The 22,347-nt window shown below is 37.8% G+C and overlaps 1 protein-coding gene across 2 annotated transcripts in view; it reads left to right on the plus strand.

Annotated features, from left to right (window-relative positions):
• UNC5C (unc-5 netrin receptor C) overlaps positions 1–22,347 on the plus strand; it is a 338,935-nt gene that overhangs the window by 227,623 nt on the left and 88,965 nt on the right. For both annotated transcript variants that reach the window (XM_010980601.3, XM_010980602.3), the window contains exon 4: positions 3,092–3,195. In XM_010980601.3, coding sequence (XP_010978903.1) covers positions 3,092–3,195 — 104 coding nt within the window. The remainder of the gene's footprint in view (positions 1–3,091; positions 3,196–22,347) is intronic.

Raw genomic sequence — 22,347 nt, forward strand, 5'->3', positions numbered from 1 at the left:
GTTTTTCTCCTCCGTCTTTGTTCACACCATACCATTTTTGCTGGCGGCTTTTCCTCTTGAATGTTGGTGTCCTCTTTTTTTTTTTTTTTTAATTCCACAGTCTTTCCCCTGGTAATGTCATCGCTTTTTAGTGCTTCAGCTGTCTCCTAGATAGTGAAACACAAATCTTCTACCAGGACTTCTTTTTCAAACTCTAGACAGGTGGTTCTCAACCTGAAATGACTTTTCCTGTCAGGGGACACTTGGCATTATCTGGAGGTGTTTATTTTGTCATGGCTTGGAGGGGTGCCACTGGCACCTGCTGGGTAGAGTCCAGGGATGCTGCTGAGCACCTGACTATGCGTAGGACAACCTCACGACAGCAATTCTAGCTGTTGTTGATCTGAATGGGAGGTATTTTGGTGGACGGATGGTCAAAGCAATGTTTCTGCAATTTGGATAAATCCAAGGTCTTGTATCTGGCAGAACAAGTTTGATTTTAAGAACGAGAGCCCAAGTACTCTTCAACAGTCCTTCAGTGAGCTGCGGACTGAGCAGAGAAGGAAAAGGCAACAACCAGCCGCATGGTGGTAGGGTGCAGAGACTTTGGGAAGGACTTTTAAGATATACATTGATTGATTCCTTTTTTATTTTGTGGGCTTTTTAAAATATAGTATAAAAATCCTTTAAACAAACAAACAAACAAACAATTATCCAGTCCCAAATGTCACTTGTGCTGAGGTTGAGAAGTCATGATCTGGACCTACTGGACTTTTCCAGTTGTACCAAACTGAACACGTATCAAAATAAATTTGCCGCTTTTCTCCCCACTTTCTTACCTAATTTGATATTATTTCATTTAATGATGGTATCCACTTAACAACTGCAGTAGCTAAGAATATGGTATTATCCTTTCCTCTTGGCACTCTCCAGATACGTACGTCTCCCCAAACTTCTGATCTATTTATTACTAGAATCTGCTCTGTCCTCTTGCTATCCACTGTCACTAGCTGAGTTCAGAACCTCATCATCCCTCCTGGTCTGTTCAGATGGGTCCCTAAGTACCTTCTGCTTCTTCACCACCTCCTCCATCACACTGAGGGTAAAACGACATCTGATCTCCCTCCCTGCTTAGAAGCCTTTGAGACTTTGCCATTCGTTAGCATAACAGGAGTCTTTTCATTAATAGATCTCAGCTTATCTTTCTAGTCTTGATTCTGAATCTTACACATCTTCATCCTAAGTGCCTAATAAAGTGTTTACCATAAGGAGATAATTAATAAATGTTAAAGGAATTTGTTTTGACCATTTGAAGACATACATGCCTCACACCTTCTAATTTTCAATCCTTATTTTGTGATGTGCTGGTCCGTTTAACTGAGAATGAATCAATGTGTTACTTGATTTGAGAATTAATTCCTGTCTTTAGGTCTTCACCCTACCCCACATCAGATGGGAGTTTTTCAGAATCACTTTCACAAACAAAATATACCTTGTCAAGAACATTTTATCCCATAAAAGTTATTCATTACTATTATTTTTATTAAAGTGGTGTTTGGTGTATTGCTGAAGTTTTTATCTTAATGCAGATTAAAAAGAAGGAGAAACTACCATATGAGAAAAGAAAGAGTAGAAAAAAATTTAATGTCTCTTTTGGAAGGACACAGATCAACCAAAAGAGATGCGAAGGGATATGTGGATAGCAAAATAGCTATCAAATCAAGGGTCAGCAGATTCTAATGTGGCATCTATTATTTTGCTGTGAGGCTTTGAGTAATTTGAAAAACATGTTTTTCATATATAAAATAAGGACATGGTTTAGACAAATTTCAAGTTCTAACAACTGTGGATTTTAAGTGTTCATTCCTACAATATATTTAATTTCTTGATAATCACATTAGAAATGCCCTTCTGACAGAAATTCTGTCAGCATTGGGATAGTCTCTTGTCTTACCTTAGATCCATGCATACCCAATAATCTTTTCACAACCCTTAAGCTCTTGAAGGTTTTCTTCCAAGAAATTCAACCAAATGGCAAATATATGACTGTATTTTTTCACACTGCGTTTTTCCAGGTGTACTTTCTAATAGCTCCTTAAAAGATATTGCAAATATACTTCCAGAGTCTTTGGATTTCCACCCAGTAGTCTGGTAGGCTGAAATGGTGCTTTAGATTCTCAGGTCTTTACTGGGGACATGGGATGACAGGACAGCGGTGCTTACTTTTTTAAGTTAAGTCAACTGGGCAAATTTCCAATAACTTTTTGTTGGAAGGAGCTGAACAGAACATGTACGAAATAAATTTTTTGCTTTGCTCTTTTAAAAAAAATGCTGCTTCAAAGCTCTTTAGCTGATGTTTACTTTTTAGCTTTGGTGTTTAAAATGACTAATTGGTTTCTAACATTCTTGTGTCCATCAACAGCAGTTTTGAAAATTGTACTGCATATTGCTATAGCAACTAAAGAAATGCATAATTAGAGTCTTGGTATATTTGAACAGAAATGACTATTTAATCTACTAATTGAAGAATGGTCATATAGTTACATATTGATATATTGAGAGTAACCAGTAGTTACTCTTTTCCCTGCCTTGTGTTTGAGACACCTCAAGAAGCTATATTCATTCTTTCAGGACTCCCAACATTCTATTTTCCACTCTGAAACTGAACCTTGCTTTTGAGTTATTGATCAAAAGATCTTGGAGTTATTACAACTTCCACAGTATCTATTGTGAAGAAAAAAAATTACAATACATAAGCGACTCTGTATGAATGAGGATCATAACAATGGGATTCATTTGATTAAAAATGTGATCATTATAGTTGGTTATTAAGAAATACTAAGGAAACACAATAAATGAATTTCACTAATTGTTAAAACAAGGATCTACAAAGCATTCCAGTGAAGATTAAAGTAGGAACAGTTAATAGCCTCTGAATTTCATAATTTCCACTACACAGAATAAAATCACTCAGATTATGGTTCAGTACTAATATGTGATTAAAAAATACAAAGAAACACAAAATATTAAACTGTGAAATTTTTATTGTACTTTCCGTAAATAATTAATGTTAATTAGCTTTGTCTTGTATTTTATTTCTTGTGCTCTCCAGATCTACGTAAGACATTTGAGCAGGAACCCCTGGGAAAGGAAGTATCCTTGGAACAGGAAGTCTTGCTCCAGTGTCGACCACCTGAAGGGATCCCAGTGGCTGAGGCAAGTAACAAAACTTCTTTGCATTTAGCAACTGGCACTTAGTTATTCTAATAGAGGCCTAATCCATGGCTAATGGTGCAGTGAATTAGGGGATGGCATGATGAATGGTTGGTAATGGAGTCCTAACTGCTTGCTACTGGCAAAATAGATTGATTGGAAACTGATTAATGACTTGGAGTCAATTAGAATGCCCCACTGGACAAAGCCACAGGCGGCTTGGTTTAATTTTGTCATTCTCTTTCAAGAAATCAGAAACACAGCTTTATTTTATCTGGCACTAATCATAGAGAAAAATGGTATGACTTAATAATGTGCTATCAATTTTATTATTGTTCTTGATACAATGCAAACAATCTACGAAGCACGTGTGTGTGTGTGTGTGTGTGTGTGTGTATCCATGAACCCGTGCACTCCACATATGGATTTCTTGCTCTGTGATGTAAGCATGGACATACCTGAGAGGCACATCCACACACCATGAACAAAAACATGTTTGAGAAATGTCAATTCATTTCACCCTGTAAGCTTTCCATCAGCTCCTCATTTTTAGTTTCTGTTTTTGCTGAAACAAAGCCTATTGATCACTAGCGAAGTATTATAAATCAGATTTATACCATGACTTTTTATTAGCACCAAACAATACAATGCCTTTAAAAATGCCTGTCCATGGGGATAGGTCTGAGTGACCACAAGGGAGTCCCATGTTCTCCTTGAGACACCATCCCCTTAGAGCATACTGCTGAGGAAAATCATCAAATACCGTGTCCTTCATTTCATTTTAAATAATCCCAAACTCTGAAAAATGTTACCCTTTTGTAAGTATTAGGAGACGTTCTAATATGCATCACACACTGTTGCCCTAGAAGATCCAGTATCCTACGAAAGCAGAAAAACTTCAGTTTGACAAGTGACATAGCTGCCAATTTGCTGGTGGTCATTTTAACCTCTAAGCTACATTGAGTTCTTTGGAATTTTTATTCTTTATTGCATATATGGAAAGAGGCTTTTTTTTTTATTTAAATTTGGGCCTCTATATGGATCAGCTGATTTTTTTCTTGTAAAATTAAGCCCTAAATTTTTCCTGTCTATGAAAGTGCAAAATAGTATTACTGGGACTTACAACATTGTCCAAAAAAATGATAACAGTTAATCAACACATCTACTATTAGATTTACATAGTTTTTCAGTCTTTTGAAAGTTCAGGCAGCAGTGAGAGTCAACACAGTTAGCTGGTTCCATGATAACAAGATTAAACATTGGGTTGCTCTTTCCAAATTAATAATAATAATAATATGTTAATTAGAAGTGTAGGTAGGGACCTTACAAAATAACTCAACTTTTCCATCACAGCCATTCATATCTCCAATGTGTCAACACAAAGACTCAAAGTGGCACTCTTAATGAAATTTCCTTTTTTACTTTGAAAGAAAAGAACTATTTTTTGCCTTGTACCTGGCATCAAATGGCATTTTATAGCATCATATCAGAGACCTTGCATGATTATAGCTATTTTATCCAACCACACTGAAACCTTACCTTCCAACACTGATGCACAATATGATTTATTGTGATTAAAAAGGAGGCAACCCTTCTCTATTCAATATTTCATTTTACTTATTACAATAAGTGCATCTGTCCCCTTGTCTTTCTAAAATTCTAATGCAAACCTTCTCCATTAAACTACCTTAAACACCAGAACATGTCCTGAGTAACATGGGTATCCATAGCCTCATTTTTGACTCTACATGGTGCTTCTTAAAGATAGCTGATCCCTGCAGAGACTTGCAGTGAGGAGATTCCAGTAATTTCTTTTTCTTCTTCTTCTTCTTTTTTTTTTTTTTTTTTTGGTCTCCTCAGTAAAGTGGTTCACTTTGTCAAGGAGTAAAGATTTACGCCTGCAAATTAATTGGCTGTGAATTTTATTTGTATCATCACTGAGGAAGAGACCAATTAACACTTGACAAGCTCAAAAATCATATACCCATTTGACATTCAAAGACCTATATTTTATGCGAATTTTTTTCTTTTTCTTTTTTGAAGTCAGAGAGAGATCAAACACACATATTCGAGAGCAGACTAATAAACTCCTGTGTAGGTTATTTTCAACACTCTTAGAATCACCACGATCAGAAATCTAATGAATACCTTAACGTGACACATTACAACTGTCATTTGCTCAAGAGGGGCAGATAAATTTAAAAAGAAGGGGATGAAATGTAATGTGGTGAGTTAGAGGACTGTAAGATTATTTAAATTTAATGACATGCATTCATTATTTAATTTTCATTTAATGGCTTGAGGCATCTAAAAGCATAAAGATAGCATAAAATGTAATATTGATCTTAAAGGGAAACCAGCAGGTAAAACTCTAGTGTTTTACCATAAATAAAATCAATCCTTAGGATATCAGGCCTGCTTGCAAGGATTTATGCTTCTTTTGTATTCAAGGCCAATGATTCTGAAAAACTCTGATACGAAATGCTTAACGAATACGTGGTTGATTGATTCACTTTATCTTTCTTTTATATGTCTAGCATCATTGAAGAAATAGTCAAGTATATTCTTTACAGAACACCGGGAGGCATTAATTTTCTTCCTTCCTATACACATCAGTATGTTTCCAAAGAGCTCTACTAACCCTAAATTACAGTGGCATCACCTTCAGTGAAATAATGGCGTAGGCTTTTCTGAGGTGATAACACTTAATATTCTCCCCTATTTTGGCTTTAATTTACACTGCAGAATATTAAACTAATTTCCTTACAGAACTCTAGGTTTAAACCCAAGTGTCACCATTTTTAACTCCTTGACTTTGGGCAAGGTATTTCAATTCTCTGTACCTAAGTTTCATCAATTAAATTACAAAATGGAGACAATAATAGTGTCTCTCCAACATGTAGCTGAAGGTTAAATGAGATGATATATACAGATCACTTAGAACATGTAGACGGACTCAAGAAACATTATTAGTGCTATTATTACATTATCACCTGTTGATTCACAGAAGCCTGAATTCAACCTTGTGACTTCAGAGTAGTCGCTGAGCACATTGCACCTCTGTTGGGTGCTGTGGGCTTTACAGAGATGAAGCTTCTGTCCTCCGAAGCATCACCAAGATGCCCTCCTGTTTTCCAGGCAGTCACTTTGGTTGGAGTCCGTAAATGCTACAAGAAGATAACCTTTGAGCTTCAAAACAAGGAAACACCTTATTTACATAACACATTTACTTTACCAATGACTTGTCAATGTGAATATCTGCAGCAAGTCCTGGTGGGCTGCTGTCCTCACTCTGATTTTTAAAGTTGTCTATTTAGTTATCATGGTCCCGAGATATTTTCTTCGAAAGAGGAAATTTGGGCTGGGGCTACTGTTGGTAGTTCTCCTTTTCAAGCCAAAGGAGAGAGGGTGACAAAGTCTCAGAGGAGGAAGAGGCCACCTCAGGATGCCTTATACTCCGTCTCTCCAGGTGGTGACAGTTTTGACTAAGAGCTCCTTAACTCATTGGTTAAGAAAACCTGTATTGTGGGCGCCTCAGGGATGAAGCGTGAGGGTTTCAGAGCTCTAGTCTCGGCTGTTCCTTCCTCTGGCCTCCTTGTCAGGCCCTTTCTTTATCTCTCTATTCTTTATTTAAAGTATTTATCACCCACACAGCTTCCTTAGCTCAGGGGCAGAGTCTGAAGGCCTTCTGCTGTATGAGATATAAGCCCTTTAGCTGCTGAATCACAGGGTGGTCCAGGGACCCTGGGGAGCCAGTGTGTGGTGGGGAAGGGCACTCAGTTATTAAGCAGCAGATACAGAACTCTTTCAGGATTTGACACCTAGTATGGAAGAACCAGTATGACTGGCTGAATGCCAGCCCCTAGGTGCCCTGATTTTTTATAGCTCTGACTATTATCTGTGTTGAAATGTATCCGTTAAAAACTCCTTTGCCAGCCCGACTAGACTGTGATGAAATAAGGAGCAAAAGGGGGTTTTTGCTCATATTTATCTCTAACACGAGTAGACTGTAGGTTTCGTAGTATATTCTCTAAGAATATTTAACTAAATGGAATAAAGAGTCCCTGATGGATGTGACACAGAGACTGCACCTCAGGAAATGGAACATCCCCGAAAATGGATGTTCGTCACCTGTGAAGATGCACACTGAGAGAATTCAGGGTGGGTGGAGTGAGGGAATCTAGAATTCAGCAGGGTTCTAACCCGCCAGATCAGAACAAAAGACCATTGGGAGTTACTTTAGCTCAAGGATGAAAGGGCAGGTTAATAATAATTACATTAAAATTAAAAGTAGGCTAGGTGAAAGAAAGAAAAACAAATCCCAGAAATACTTTAAAATGGTACTGCTCAGTATTTTTAATAACTCTTTTGCTAGGATCAAGCCAAAAATATAATGCTTTTCTTCCATTTCTGGAGAGACATTTGCCTCCCTTTTAGCAGAAGCCTCCCCATCTCCCTAAAGAGGCCAGAAAATTAATATGCTGTGAACGGGTGCTGGGTTGCTCCAGTGGCATAATAGCAGCACTCTAGGAAATGAATCCCTCTTTGCTCGTTTTAGTTTATGCCTGGAAAATGTTGCTGTCATATGATGAGCCAGAAATATACTCAGGGATGCATTATTTCATCGGATTATCTCTTCTGGAGAGTACTGGGATCAAAACATCTATGGATACAAGATTTGTTGGCAGGGCAGAAGGAGCAAAACTGAATTTTTCACTCAAACAAACCTGTGATTTGTTTCACCTTAAACAAGGGGATAATTGCTCCTCTAATTATAATTGAACTATTTCTCATAGGAGTTTAATTGGAGGAACAGGGCACACTGTTCAACTTATTGACCCAGTTGTGCTTAAAAACCATCGTCTTATTTATCAACATTTGCATCTCTAATTAGCAAGTGGGAAAATACGGGGTGAAGTGCAAAAGAATAGATTCTTTTGTTGAATTTAGTCTTGCTAAACAGGAAAGAGATTTTTTTAAGCTGATACTGCCTGGGGAAAAGCTGCTGGCAGCTGGAGGCTTTGCCAAATGTACAGCATCAGGTGGCTCTCCATCTAATTGATTACTAATATGGCCACTGAACACTTTGTTTCATGAGAGGCGTGACTGTTTCGCTGCCATCCCCTCATAATTGGAACTTCGTGTTGATGCATTTCCAGGCAGGTGCATTGTCTCCCAAGCTGTGCTTTATATTCTTTGCAGGCAAAAGAGGTTTAGAGAGAAAAGAAGAGTTTGAATACTAATTTGGAGGGAGACATCGGTATCAGGGCCCAGTGATATCTGTTGAAATTTTCTCCTCACATGTGTGCAGCAACAAGAAGGGGTTTTGCTTATGAGATAATTACCAGCCTTTGCAAACAGGTTGGCACATGTGTTAGGTTCCCTGACTAGTAGTCAGCTTGCAAGCTTTGCATTGGTCCAATCAACATTTGCCAACATTGCCTCTTTATTATGGTCACTCCATGTTTTTATGCCAATATATGCCTCTAATAGAGATCACCACAAGTATAGTTAACCATGTGAACCGAATTAAAAATTATAATAAAATTAAACAATATCAATTTTTAAAACACAGGAAGAAATAATAAAACTTTTCTGACTTATGATAGATTTGCGGCTTGACTTCTGCACATACCTAGTGGTTCCTTTGAGCCTATACCACAAAATGCAGTTTTATTTTTTAATTATGAATTCATTTATTCAAGAAATATTTATTGTCCACTCACTGTGTGCTGGCTACTCTTCTAGCTGCAGGTAATACATATCAGTCAAAGTCCCTAAAGGGGTAACAAAACAAAACGAAACACTAAACAAGAATATAAATAAAAGAGCAAGGTATTGTCAGATAATTGCAAGTTAAAGGAAATAAGACAAGGTCATATCTGGAGGCTGATGGTTGTGGAGGATCAAGAGTCACTTTAAAGTACAAGGAAAATCAATCTGAAGAGATAACATTTGAGCTGGGATCTGAATGACAGGAAAAAGCCAGACCTGAAAAGATCTGGGTCAGGAAGCTCTAGGCAGGGGAGCAGATTACCCTCAGAAGGAGTTGATGTGGTTACGGATTAAAAAGGAGGCCAGTGTCTTTGAGACACAGTGAGCCATGGGGAGGGCAGGAAGCCCTTCAGTCAGAGGGGGTAGGATGAGCCTAGGGACTAACATGTGTTAGTGATAAGGGATTTGGAACTGTTTCTGAATATATGCAAAGTCATGGGAGATTTTAAGTAGGAATTGTCATGACCTGATTATATTTATTTCAAAGACTATTCTTGCTGCTATAGGGAATATAGACTTTAGAAGTGTAAGAATGGGACACCGTTTAGGAGATCTTGCCTTTCCTCAAGTAGTAGATGGTTGTTTGTGGGTCTTATAGTAGGAGTAGAAGAGACAGAGAAAGGTAGAGAAATAAAGAATATATTTTAATTCCTGTGGGAGTAGAAAATTTGGAATATGGTTTTTAAACTTGATTTTACTAAATGAATAAAATCTAGAAAATATTTGATCATTCAGAAGAAAGTGAAATCTTCCATGCTAAAGGTCAACAGACGCACTAGAGTGAATTTTTCTTAGAGGACCTAAAATCAGTGGTCGGTCGACTTAAGCTGTATTCAAATACAATCTCTTAGTGGTGCTTCAGCAACAGGCAGCGACCTAGCCTGTGTCCACAATCAAGGGCAGGAGAGTTTTTACTTCCGTCTTTTACTTCTTAGATAAGTTACTTTGCTTTGGAATTTCTTTCAATGATTCTCCATATGCCTATAGGCCAATCACTGTAAACTTATTGTGGATGAAAAATGGCAGTCTTAGAGAGCAAAAAGAGCAGAAAGTCAGTATTTTCAAAAGGTGGTCAGATAGCAAGAATCCAGCACTCTTAGTTGGTAAATAAGAGGAAATGCTGAGAGTTACTTAACTTGAAAGGCAAGTTTATAGTAAAGACTGGCTAGGAACTTTAGGAACTATCTCTGGACAAAACAATGTACAGTCCCTTTGCCTAAAATTTAGCATTTTAAGGATATTTCAGTGCCATTTTGCTCCCTTGGAAGATATTATTAGATACAGTCATTCTACTTTGGACTTTTTTCATGATTGTCACCATTAGTTCATTTATTAACATGCTTTTATCTCCTTATAGTTGAACTTAAGGCTTTAGAAATGTCAGTTTTCAGGTTTCAAGACAAGTTCACCTCTACAATGTGGTCTGCATACATTCAGCTCTCAAAAGTAATGAGACAGACATGTGTGGAATTAAGGAACTGTTTTCCCAGCAGGAAAACAAAATCCCCTTTCTTAGCAAATTCCTTCCCTTTGCGGAAGTTACAGCTGAGCAAAATGTCACTCCAGTTTCTATTACCAAACCAGATCCATTTGCAGGACTTGAAACTAGCCAAACACTGAGATGCTGGGGTTTACAGCTGAGAAGAGTTTATTAACACGGCAGCCAGGTGAAAAGACTGGAGAGCCAGTCTTAGATCCGCCTCCCCGCGCGTTGGAGACTGGGATATGCAGGGTGGGCTTAGCCTGGGGAAAGGTCGTGGGAGGTGGGAAAAGGGGCGGTGATTTGTGTTCCGCGCAGGCGCAAAGTGTTTGTATATCAAAATGGAGGCAGCCAGAGTCCTCCCAAGTCTGCAGGCCGCTCATCGCCTAAAACTTAGAAGGGTCCCAGCCGGCTTTAGCCACCTGCTCTGGGCAGGAGCTGACTCCAACTTCCCGTGAAACAACTGGACTGCATGGAAACTGGATAGGTAAGAAATTAAAGAAAAGAAAAAAGAAGGAAAAATACTAAAACGGACTTCATCAATGAAGGCAGTCTACAAGCAAAGGGGTTTTGACAAGGTATTCCCTATCTGTTCTGTAAGACAAGCTCGGGAATTTCTGTTAGTTATCAGCTTCTGTTAACTGTGGGGCACGGTTTCATTTACACTTTGTTTGTTGTTTTTTAATCCTTTGGCTATTTTTCTTACAATTTCCTAAAGATAAACTTGCTTGAAGACTAACTCTTCTTACAGCATAAAATACTGGTCACAAACCTACTGAAAGGTACAAAGTATATTGGTCAGTGGTCAGCACAGAACTGAATGAGTATCTTATTGCTAATCTGAGAAGCAAATAGCTGCATAAACAAAGTAGCCTTTGATTCTTGACTAGAGAGAACTGTGTCTCCACGATAACTCCGGCCCTGGGGGGTGGGGGAGTTTCTTTGTACACTTTCTTTTTTAAATGGCCTTTTGCCTTTTGAATTTTAGGATGTGTTTAACCCACAACTTTAAACGATAAATAACATTCATTTGCATTTTGTAATGAAGACTTTCTTGGTCATACGTCCAGTGTGAGACACGGGAATAATTCTGGGGTTTCGAACTATGGAGCAATTGAGCTTAAACCTTACCTGGTGAAAGTGTATAGAAGGCTTATGAACTATAGGTATCTTCTAGAATTGTCAAGGCTTTACTATTCAAGATGTGATGTATAGATTGTTTGTACTGACTTGACCTGGGAGCATCTTAGAAAGGCAACTCTCAAGCCCCACCTAGGCCACTTAATCAGAATCTGTGCTTTAGCAAGATCGTCAGAACCAGTCTGCAGTACTGGTTCTCAAATTAGGATGTACATTGGAATCACCTGCGAATCATTAGCAACTACTGGTGCTTAAAGCCCATGCTAAAGATACTGATTTAATAGGTATAATAGGCAGCCTAGCTGTCACTATTTTTAGTAGGTTTTTAATAGCTCCCCAGGTGATTCTCAAATGCAGCAAAGTTTGAGAACCACTTGTCTAAAGGGCAAGGTCAAAACAGATACAGGAAGAGCTTCAAACTTGTCACTTCTAACTCAGTAAAACGTGGCTGACTCCCAGCTTCTAGCTCATGCTCCTTCTAGAAGCTTGGCTTGGCTGAGTATGCATTTGATAATTGCTCCATAATTGTTTTTCCCATTTATTTGATTAATGTATCTGCATGCAACAATTCTAGGCTGAATCTCCATTCTCTTTAGAAGTGTCAGTTTTCAGGTGTGCACAGGTTTTCAACTCTGTTATGCCGTTTTCAGCCTGTGTTCGGACTTGAGGGGCCCCAGTTTGAGTTTCGTAGAATAATCTTTCTGATCAATGTGAATTTTTCTAGCTAATGGATGCTGAACTCACTTTTCATGTTGGGTGGCATGTGGCAGTTTCTCTTTATTAATTAGAACAAATGTGCCAATTATGTTAATGTTTCTCCCGATACCAATCAGAGAATAATTAGATACAACACATCTGTCCTTTACAAGGGAGTAGAATAGGAAAGAAAACTACAAAGGTGCTTTGCTCTTTATTATTGACATATATGATTAGACAATTCCTTAACTAATCACATCGTTAACAAGTTCATGTATCAAAAGGGCAAAGGGTGCCAATAGCTATTTGGGGTTCTGAGCACCTCTTGTTAGCAATTTTGTGATCAAAGTCTGGCTATCTCTAAAGGACCTCTGCAGAGAATTTGTGGTCTCTTTCCTTTAAAAAAAAAAAAAAATTACTTTTTTTAGTAAAATCAGGTATGTCATTTACCCTGAACTACAGAAAGAAACAATTCTTAAATATTTAAAATTCAAAAAAGAACTCAGTTTTATTGATATTAAAAAGTTACACTGAAAGAAATCACAAAATTCAGCCTATAGTATATTGAAGGTGTTGTAAGCATAGGTAAATCACCATTGGATTTATAATTTGTTACAATTTCTACTTATACTTCTCCATGTATCTCAACTTTGGAGCTTTATGATTAATGGAAAAAATTGATTTTGCTTCTGTTGTTTCATTGGCATTTGTGGTCCATACTTGGAAGAGTTTTAGAGGGATGGAGTTGTAGCCAAATTATTTCACAGTACAAATAATGCTTCTGCCCTTGTCTTGATCCTGACATTATGGAGAAGGCAGTCATGAAACCAACACATTAGCCTTCTAGAAGGCAGTCAAAGTGTATCCTAATCACTTTTCAGACGAAGGTTTTTATTTAGTTTAGAATTAAAAGTACGTGTACTTTAGAAAATAAGACTTCCATTCCTAATGTTTGATAATATTAAACTATGTACTTTTATCATCTGAAGGTAAAACATCATCGTTTTCATAATGTCTGTATTACTGTGGTTCCAAATACACTGTCACTGTGTTCTTTTATAAGCAGAAAATAAGAATAAAATTTCAGGTTATAAATTTTTTTCTTACTGTGACACTTAAACAAAACAAAGAAACAACTGAGAGCAGTCATTTAATATATTTGCAAGTAGTTGTGGTTGCTAATGCTGGTGGCAGACGTTTCTAGAAAGCCCCTAGTACATGAATCATCCTGAGTATGATATGTTCCATTTGCCCAGAGGGTTGGAAGGGATGAGGCAATGAGGAGGACATGCTGTTGATTTATTTTTATTACATCATTCTGCCCCAAATATTTGTCTTTTATTTTTTTAATAGTAAAACATGAGCATAGCTATGTTTTAAACAATTTTAGTAGCAAGCCATGAAAAAAAGTACTGGAAATAAGTAAATTTTGGAAAATAATTATCTTGTGTAAATGGGTCCCCCACTTTATATTAACATTGGAAGTTTTGGAATCTGTCTTAGGTAGCCTAAGTTTTATAATGTTTAATTAGAAAGACAGCAATAGAGTAAGTAAAGGTAAAAAATTGAGTATAGGAAGTCAAGGTTAAATATGGGGATTATTTACTTCATTTGAAATGTTAACCCACTTTTCTGTTTTTGCTGATGTTATAAGTCAAAGTTAAATTTAAGCTAAAAATAAATTATTTAGGGGAAAGATAACAGAATTTTTGAAACATGAGGTTTGTTGAATGCTGGAGGAGCTGTTCAGAAGAGGTTTTGAAAGCCTGGGGCATTGAAAAAAGATCCCCATGTTTTTCTGCAAAACTCTCCCTGACAGCACTTATATAGCCAATAGTTCTGAATTTTATAAACTATCAGTAACAATAAGACTATAAAACCATGCATAAAACCATAAAAAAAAAAAAGTTGATCCCTAAATCACACCACACACAAGAAGAGTTGGCAGTTTTACATACCTTTTCTGGGAACACACAATATGGGGTGAATATGCTCGAGTCCTAAACCTTAGAAGTTGGGACTCACTCATCTTCATTAATAAAATCATGTTAGGGTTTTCAGAACTCTGTGCCAGACTGAAGGAGTCAATAAAAGTGAGAGACCTAGCTGTTGGAAGGACTTCTAAAAAGTTTATCCTCTTACTAGAAGAGCTGGGCACCAGTCCTCTTACAAGATGGCTGGAATTATGACGTCTCTTCTGGTACATACACTACGAGGGATTGAGACTGTGAATAAGGGGAAACTTTCCTCACCAGGAGAGTTTTATTGATGAGGTCTCATAAACCAACACCAGTAGTCGTATGTAGTGGAAAATTGAAAGATTTCTCCCAGATTTTTTTCCTGATATTATGAATATAGAGGTATGTGCTTCTTAATATGAATGAAATCTCATAAACCAACACCAGTAGTCCAATGTAGTGGAAAATTAAAAGACTTCTCTCTTTTTTCCTGATCAGCATCATGAATATAGAAGTATGTACTTTTTAATAAAGACACTAAGGAGCACTGAATCATCAACAAGTAAAATGCATTAATGCAAGTAGAGTTCTGTTTGGGGTAAATCTAGAGAAGAGGCAATTAAATTAAATTTATTGACTGCTTTCTAATTCCAGTTGCTTTCCCTTCCATATCTCATTAAATGCTCCTACAACCCCAGGAGGGACGGTCCTTACATTTGTACAGGTGAGGACTGTGATCCTAGGAGCTTACAGCCTCCTCAGGCTGTAGACTGAGCAAGTGGGAGGGCCAAAACACAGAGCCACGTCTGGCCAACTCCTAAGCCCATTTTTTTCTTCCTGTAACAAAAAGTGTTTTATTGACTGTATGTTTTTGAAATTTAGTTCATTAAAATGACATAAATTGTGTGTAGCCTTATTTGCTCAATTTTCATGAGCTAATCATATAATACCCAGATAAAGATATTTTTGGGAAAAGTTCTTTAAAAGTGTTACATCATCTCATCAATTTTCCAAAAGTAGAGTATTCAAGTTTGAGTTGTGTGTTATTATTTACACACACTTCATACAACAATGAGAATTTGAGAACTTTTGAATGTAAAGAAATTAAGCTCTATTTCGAGTCCATTAATAATACAAATCTCAATGATTTTTAAACATATTTGATGTCCAAGAACTTTTTTCAAAATATTTTTCTAAAGTGAAATTAATTGGTATGTACTATCGGTTTGCAGGTTACGTTTTTGTCACAGTACTGCTCTTGGTTTTGTGATAAACAGTACTTCCTAGTACTTAGAAGTCATCTCAGTATTTCTGCTTCTAGAAATCTGTACATATATTGCTGAGAATAAATGGAATTCAATATTGTGATTGTCTGAAACTTTAGGTCATAAATATTAAACATTTTGCCTAATTTCTAGCACCTGTAGTGGTGTTTGGTGCATCAGTATTCATAGAGTGAACTAATTTTGAGTAGCTCTTACTTGTATTTTCCTGTACAATCATGTCTTCATTTCTTCTCTTTGAATGTGGCAGCCTATCTCAGTTGAGGGAATGCTTATTTTCAAAACCTTATTTCTTATTGTAAGAGTTTTTATTTTCCATATGGGTAAACCTCACTCATTCATGCCTCTGTTCATATATTCATTCTTTCACCACACTTCACCATGAAGGCTTTATTTCTGGCTCTCAAACAGCTTTTGCAAGTGCTCTTCTCTGTGCCTGGAACATTCTGACTCAGGATTGGCTTTTTTTAGGTTGTCATGTGGCAGTGGGTAGTCACCTCTTCAGAGAAGCCATGTAAAGCAAGGGTCAGCAAGCTATAGCCTGCAGGCCAAATGCGTCCCATCACTTGTTTTTGTAAACAAAGTTTTATTGGAACACAGCTGTGCTCATGCGTTTACATATTGTCTATGGCTTTTGTTTAGAGACCATATGGCCCACAAAGCCTAAAGTATGAAATACGTAGTCCTTTACAGAAAATGTTTTCTGATTCCTGATCTAAAGCATTGCATAATGCTGATTTATTTTTTTCCTAGATCTTAGGACCACTGAAATAATCCAGTACGTTTATTTGTTTATATATTGTTTTTCTTTTCTCTTGAGAATCAGTTGGAGAACAGACTGTCTTTGGTTTATTGATGCATCCCAGGTACCAGGAATAGTGAGGCCGCATAGTAGATGTTTAACAAATATTCACTGGGTAAACAATCAGTACATTTTTGAACATCTCTGCTAGGGCACTGTGCTGATGCTGTGTATACAGAATGTATTCAAAATGTGTCATATTGTATATATCGTATATACATATATAAAATATATATTATAAATATTTATTTTAAATGTATAAAATATATGCATATATATAAAATCATGCTCCCAAGAGCATTTATGGTAGGAATCCACAAACTGTATATTAATTATTACAGTACAATATGATAAATGGTTTGAGAAGAGTGCTAGGGCTGCACATAAAAGGACAACACTACTTAGAAGAGACAAAAAAGCTTCAAAAAGCTTCAGAAAGAAAGTGTCCTCTGAGGTGAACATTGCTGAATGAATGAAATTCTCTCAGCAGAAAAGGGGAAATGCATTCTGGGGAGAGTGCGCAGACATTGCAGAGGTGTGAGTGGCCATGTTGATGATGGTCACGTGCTGAGGAAACTTTAGAAACTTCATGTGCCTAGAGTAGGATTAGGTTTTCCAAGTGAAGCTGTTACCAACCAGCGTCCTTGGACTCATTAATGAATCAGTAGAAATTGAAAAGAAGCCAGAAGAATTCAGGCAAGGCTTTCCTGGGCTCCTGCTGCAGCACGAGGGAGCAAAAACAAGAAATAAGTGCCCTTGCTTGCTCTCCAAGGAGGACAGGCTGGTTTCTTAAATGAGGTGAGGGTAGGGGCAGATCAGTGGGTTGGGGCAGGAGGGGTGGCTTAGGTGGTCTGCCGCACCCCTCCCTTGGTGGTGCTCTGTGCAGGGGTCATGTGCAGGACCCTGCTTTTGCTCCTGGTACCTCAGAAGTGGCAGCTGGTTTTTGGCCTTTTTATGGCTTTTTGTTCATGCCCCAACTGAGGCATGCATGCAGTTATTTTCAGTCCTTTATAGTTTCTTTGTATTCTATTGCACGAGGAGACATTTGTCCAGGTGCAAGCATGGCAGTAAAGGGTCCCAGGCCCCAGCCTGTCTCAAAGCTAGAGCAGTAACTGGGGGCAGTTTGCAAAAGGTTTCATGTGGCATACTATGAAATTTGGATTTTAACCTAGAAACAGTGACACATGGAGAGCATTTTTTGCTGGTGTTGTTTTTTAAGATTTACTTTTTAGAGACTCGTTGGAATTAAAATTGTATCACAATACTTAAGAGTGGGGCTAGGGAAGAGGGCCCAGGTTTGAGAAATATTTAAGGTAGGGTCTATAACATAAGGAATGATTTTAAAGAGCTGTGAGGATTACTATGAGCTTTGAGTTTAGGAATGGGAAGATAATGACTCCATTAATTAAGACGGGGGAGACCAGGTTTATGGAGTAGGGACCAATGTGAGGAGATACTGAGATCAATTCAGCACCTAAGGCTTTTCATATTTGTTGAGAATTCAGGTGGAATTATCTAGAAAGTAATCAGAAATGTGAATGGAACGTAACAAAACTTAGGATTGAAGTCAGTGACTTTTGAGTTAGAAGCCATGAGAAGGAATCAGCCAGCCAGTGCATACAGGTTGTTCGAAAACCCAGCTACACTTTAGCATCATCTGAGGAGCTTTAAGAACACCCATACCTGGGCCCTGTGTCAGCCCCATTAAATCAGAACCTCTGCAGGTGGGACCCAGGAATGGGCAGGTCTTAACAGCTCCCGCATGTGATTCTGGGGATTCTCAACAAAGTTGAAACCATTGTTACAGAATTAAAAGGGGAGAAAAAGATGCCTGAGGAGGACTACATAAAACTGATGGATAGACCAGTGAAAGAGGCTTGAGAAAGAACAGAGAGGTGGCGGGAAAACAGCAGAGAAAGTGCCCTTGGACTGGGCGGTTAGGGAGGCCTCTGGTCACCTGTGACGGTGAAGCTTGAGTGACGAGGGCGAGCCCAGGCAGCAGTAAACTGAAGAGTGAGTGGGCAGGTTTAGCAAGAGACTATGAATATTCTGCTCTTTCAAGTAGTTTAGCCACCAAAGGAAAGAGCATGTGAAAGCATAGACGAGAGGCGCGGGCTTGCCGTGGGTGATGTGTTTGAGGGATGGAGGAGATACGCATGTTTTTGGGTGACTTTATAGAAGAAAGGAAGAGCTTTGAGAGGAGTTTGTATCTTTTGGTCCGTTTGGTCTGTTAATAAGACACATCATCTGCTGAGGTTAAGGAAGATCACAAAAATACTGAGTAATTTGTTGATGACCCAGGGCCTCAAAAAGCCTGAGAGGTGGAAAAGTGACCAGTGAGTGCGAATCTGAGTTCAGGATTCAACAAGGTGGAGCTGGGAATGATCATGGGAGTGGTGCAGACATCTTTAAGTTTGTCTTCTGGATAAACTTTCTCTTTTTCCTCCTTGCTAACACTTTTCAACTAGAGTAAGGTGACTTTATTTTCATTTGTTTTTCCTTGATTGAATGTTGAACATGGTCTCACAATGTGAAGGTTGTTCTTTACAGAACTGTATCACATTGCTAAGCATCCTTATCATGGACTGTGTTGCTTAAGAAAGTAACAAACCAGAGTGATAGGTTTAACCTGGGTGAATTCACCTATGTGCAAATAGAAGTTGTCTTTAGGACAGAATTTGATGGAATGCCTTTAGATTAAAAATGTGACCATTAAAAAGATTTTAAAATATTTATCATTTCACGTTAGATACCATTCTTTCCTGTTTTTTACACTTAAATGTTAATTTATAAAAGTCATTTAAACTAGTAAAGACACTAAAAGTTAAGTTATAGCTTTGTTTTAACTGAAGTAAATTTTTCTGTAGATGAATGATAGTAACATTAGCTTAAAGTTGTATGGAAGTGATCAAAAGTGCTTTCATATATATATTTTTCATATCTCACAGGACCTTTATGAGGGAATTAGGACAAATATTAATATGTAGAGATAGAAAAATAAGGTGTAATGACAAGTGACTTGCCTAAAGTCAAACAATTCATGGATGGGACAGCTGGGTCTTAACTAGCCTTTGAACTTTAAACTCAAGTGTCTTTTGGTGAGGTCTCATTGGCCTTATGTAAATATAAAGCAATATGCATAACTGCAGAAGCACCCAGAAGGAATATGCAGTGGGTTCAATTCACTGATCCCCAACTCCCACTCCTATTTATCCTGTTCTTTGGCCTTCCTGATTCTCGGCCTCTTTCATTCTCCCCGATGGAGTTCCTCTCTTGAAGACAAAATCTAGATCCTCTCATGCCCTGGTGCAGTGATCTTCAATTTTTTGCTAGCTTATTTTTAAAAGACTTAAAGATAGATAGATGGATAGATAATACATAGCTGTATATCTCCCCAGCATTTTTAAGTTGGAATCTAAAATGTTCATCATGAAACTAAATAGTAGGAAAATATATTGTCTGAGTATATTATAAATATTTGGCATCTATAAATAAAATGGCTCGGGGACTTAAGATGATCCAGTGGAATGCAAACACCAAGCACTGTAATGATTTCTTACCCAACATCATCCATTAACAAAATATAAGAACAAAATTTTCTTTAATAGAAAGAATATTTACAGTGTTCTTTTTTCTAGATTTCTAGACCACTTTCTCCATAGAATTTTTTTACCCTAAAGGTATTTAAAACAGTTTTTACTGATCACAGTTCAGTACTTTTCTGTAATAAAAATGCACATATAAATTTTATTTCTTGTGGTCACAGAGATATAAACGTTAAGTTTCTTTTGAATTGTCAATACCTTTGTTAATAATTAGTACATAATTTGTCTGAAGAACCAAAATATACTGTAAATTTTGATAAATTATTATTTAGCACAGACTGAATTTTTATTAGAGTTACATATTTACACGGGAGAAATAAGGTTTTATCATCCTCTGCAGTTCGCTCATTTAGCCATGTTTGAATGTTACTGAAATGAGACAGGATAACATAAATTTCATTTCTATCTGTCATTTATAATAGATTCAAATACTGAGTTTTTCTCATCCATAGATAAGTAAATGGGAATGCATGAAGTTATATTATAACAGTGTCCCCCAACTCTGCACATTGTCTGAATTATACACCAAAAATCATAGTGTTCTATCATCAGAATTTATGTTCGGTGACCATTAGCTGTCATGTTAGGTCCTCCTTCAATTTTGATGAAAGCAAAGAATTGTAAATCACTGATTTGCAAGAGGATTTGTTACCCTGTCATTTCAATCCTATACGCTCTCAACTATTACACTAATATTCCCAATTATTTGTTTGGTACCCTGGGGTTTTTTGGGGGGTTTTTTTTGTTTTTTTGTTTTTGTTTTTTACACCCTTAGAATGTACCATGGTAAGATCAAGATATGAGATGCTTTTATTTTGAAAAGTAGAGGGCAAGTTCTCAAGACAATTAGTTTTAGGATGAAGTGCATATAGGTGTTCAGGATACAAATATTGAGTCCCTTAAGTACATTTTTGCTAATGTACCCTTAAAACATTTTGCATACTGCTGGATACTTGAATCCCAGCTTGAAATCTTCACTCCTTCAAGCTCTTCTTTATCTAAATTTCAAGGGGTTTCCCTTAGTCACTTATATGCCATACTTTATAATGCTTCATATGGCTTAGTTTAAGCTGTTATTTCTTCAGGTCATTTGCATAATGAAGAGGACCCATATAATAATGGTGGAATTAAAAACTGGCCCCTCTTAAATACATTTCAAGTCACTGCCAAAAATTTGAGGGGGCAATTTTGGAGAGTAAGGAGCTTTTCCTGATGCTACTGAAATCAAAGTACACCCGTTCTTAATGTTAGCTCTGAAAGTAAATCAGAGTTAGTCCTTTAAGAAAGGGCAGGGTAATGGTGATGACGGGGTGGACCCTGTGGATCTCACTGCCTCCCTGGAGGACACCAGCCAGAGGTTAGCCCAAGCCCATCTCCTGGAGTAGCTCAGGTGTTTGGTGTCCCAGCTTCCCTCAGCCATGATCTGGAGTCCACTCTGTCAGTGCTCAAGTCTGTGGCACTATAGTTGCCTCCTCCCTGTTCTTTGCTTGGTAGACAGAAAAGAGTCCAGATCTCAGGCAGTCCTGTATTCAGATCTGTATTTACTCGTGTACGAGCTTTATAAGCCTGTGCTAGTTCTTCTCTATGAATGTCATTCTTCTCATCTGAATAATGGGTATATAAATACCTCTCTCACAGAGCTGTTGTGAAGAACAGAGATTATGTACATAAAGTACCTTGATGGGTGCTTGAGACGCTTTAAAGGTGCTCACTCTTTTCCTCCTTTTCACTCCTGGCCAGCATATTGCATCCCTCTCACACACTCCTCTGTCCTCTAAATTTCAGCCCAGGGAAAATACTGTGCTCTTGAACTCTCCTTAAACTTGGTCATTGTTAGTTTGCAACCTCCTCAGGAGTTTCCTGGTTGAAATCTGAAACTGACCTTGATAGAGAGAGGGCAGGGAGAGACCAAGGAGAGAGGCAGACCACTCCAGATTGGTAGGTGGCAGGTTTAATAAGCAAGGGAACTTACATATGAGGCTTGTCTTGGATGGCCACAAGATGAGTAGATCTCTGCACCCACCTGCCAGAATTGTAGAAATTAATATAGAAGCCTTAACTGGGTTCTGTTACATATACCATCAAGATGATCTCAACATCACATTGCTATCTCAAATCTGCATCCTTGGACAGCTGCTAGTGTGAGAAAGGCAAGCAGCACACGTTCCAAGGACGGAGGAGGAGAAGGACTTCCAGTTGCCCAGGTCCAGCTCACAGGTCAAGCTGCAGTCCTGTACTTTCAGTTACCTCCTCCAACAGTTATGATTCGCATAGAGACTACAGGGTGCCTCTCCACCTCCAGGTTGAACCCCTACTTGACCCACTGCAAAGGATGATAACTATTCCATAATCGTAGGTGTGTCCTATAATTTCTACCTCCTCTTAAACCAGTCCATCTGTCCCAGAATCCTTTATG

The sequence above is a fragment of the Camelus dromedarius genome, chromosome 1, assembly GCF_036321535.1.
Source record: "Camelus dromedarius isolate mCamDro1 chromosome 1, mCamDro1.pat, whole genome shotgun sequence".
In the NCBI taxonomy this organism is placed as follows: domain Eukaryota; kingdom Metazoa; phylum Chordata; class Mammalia; order Artiodactyla; family Camelidae; genus Camelus; species Camelus dromedarius.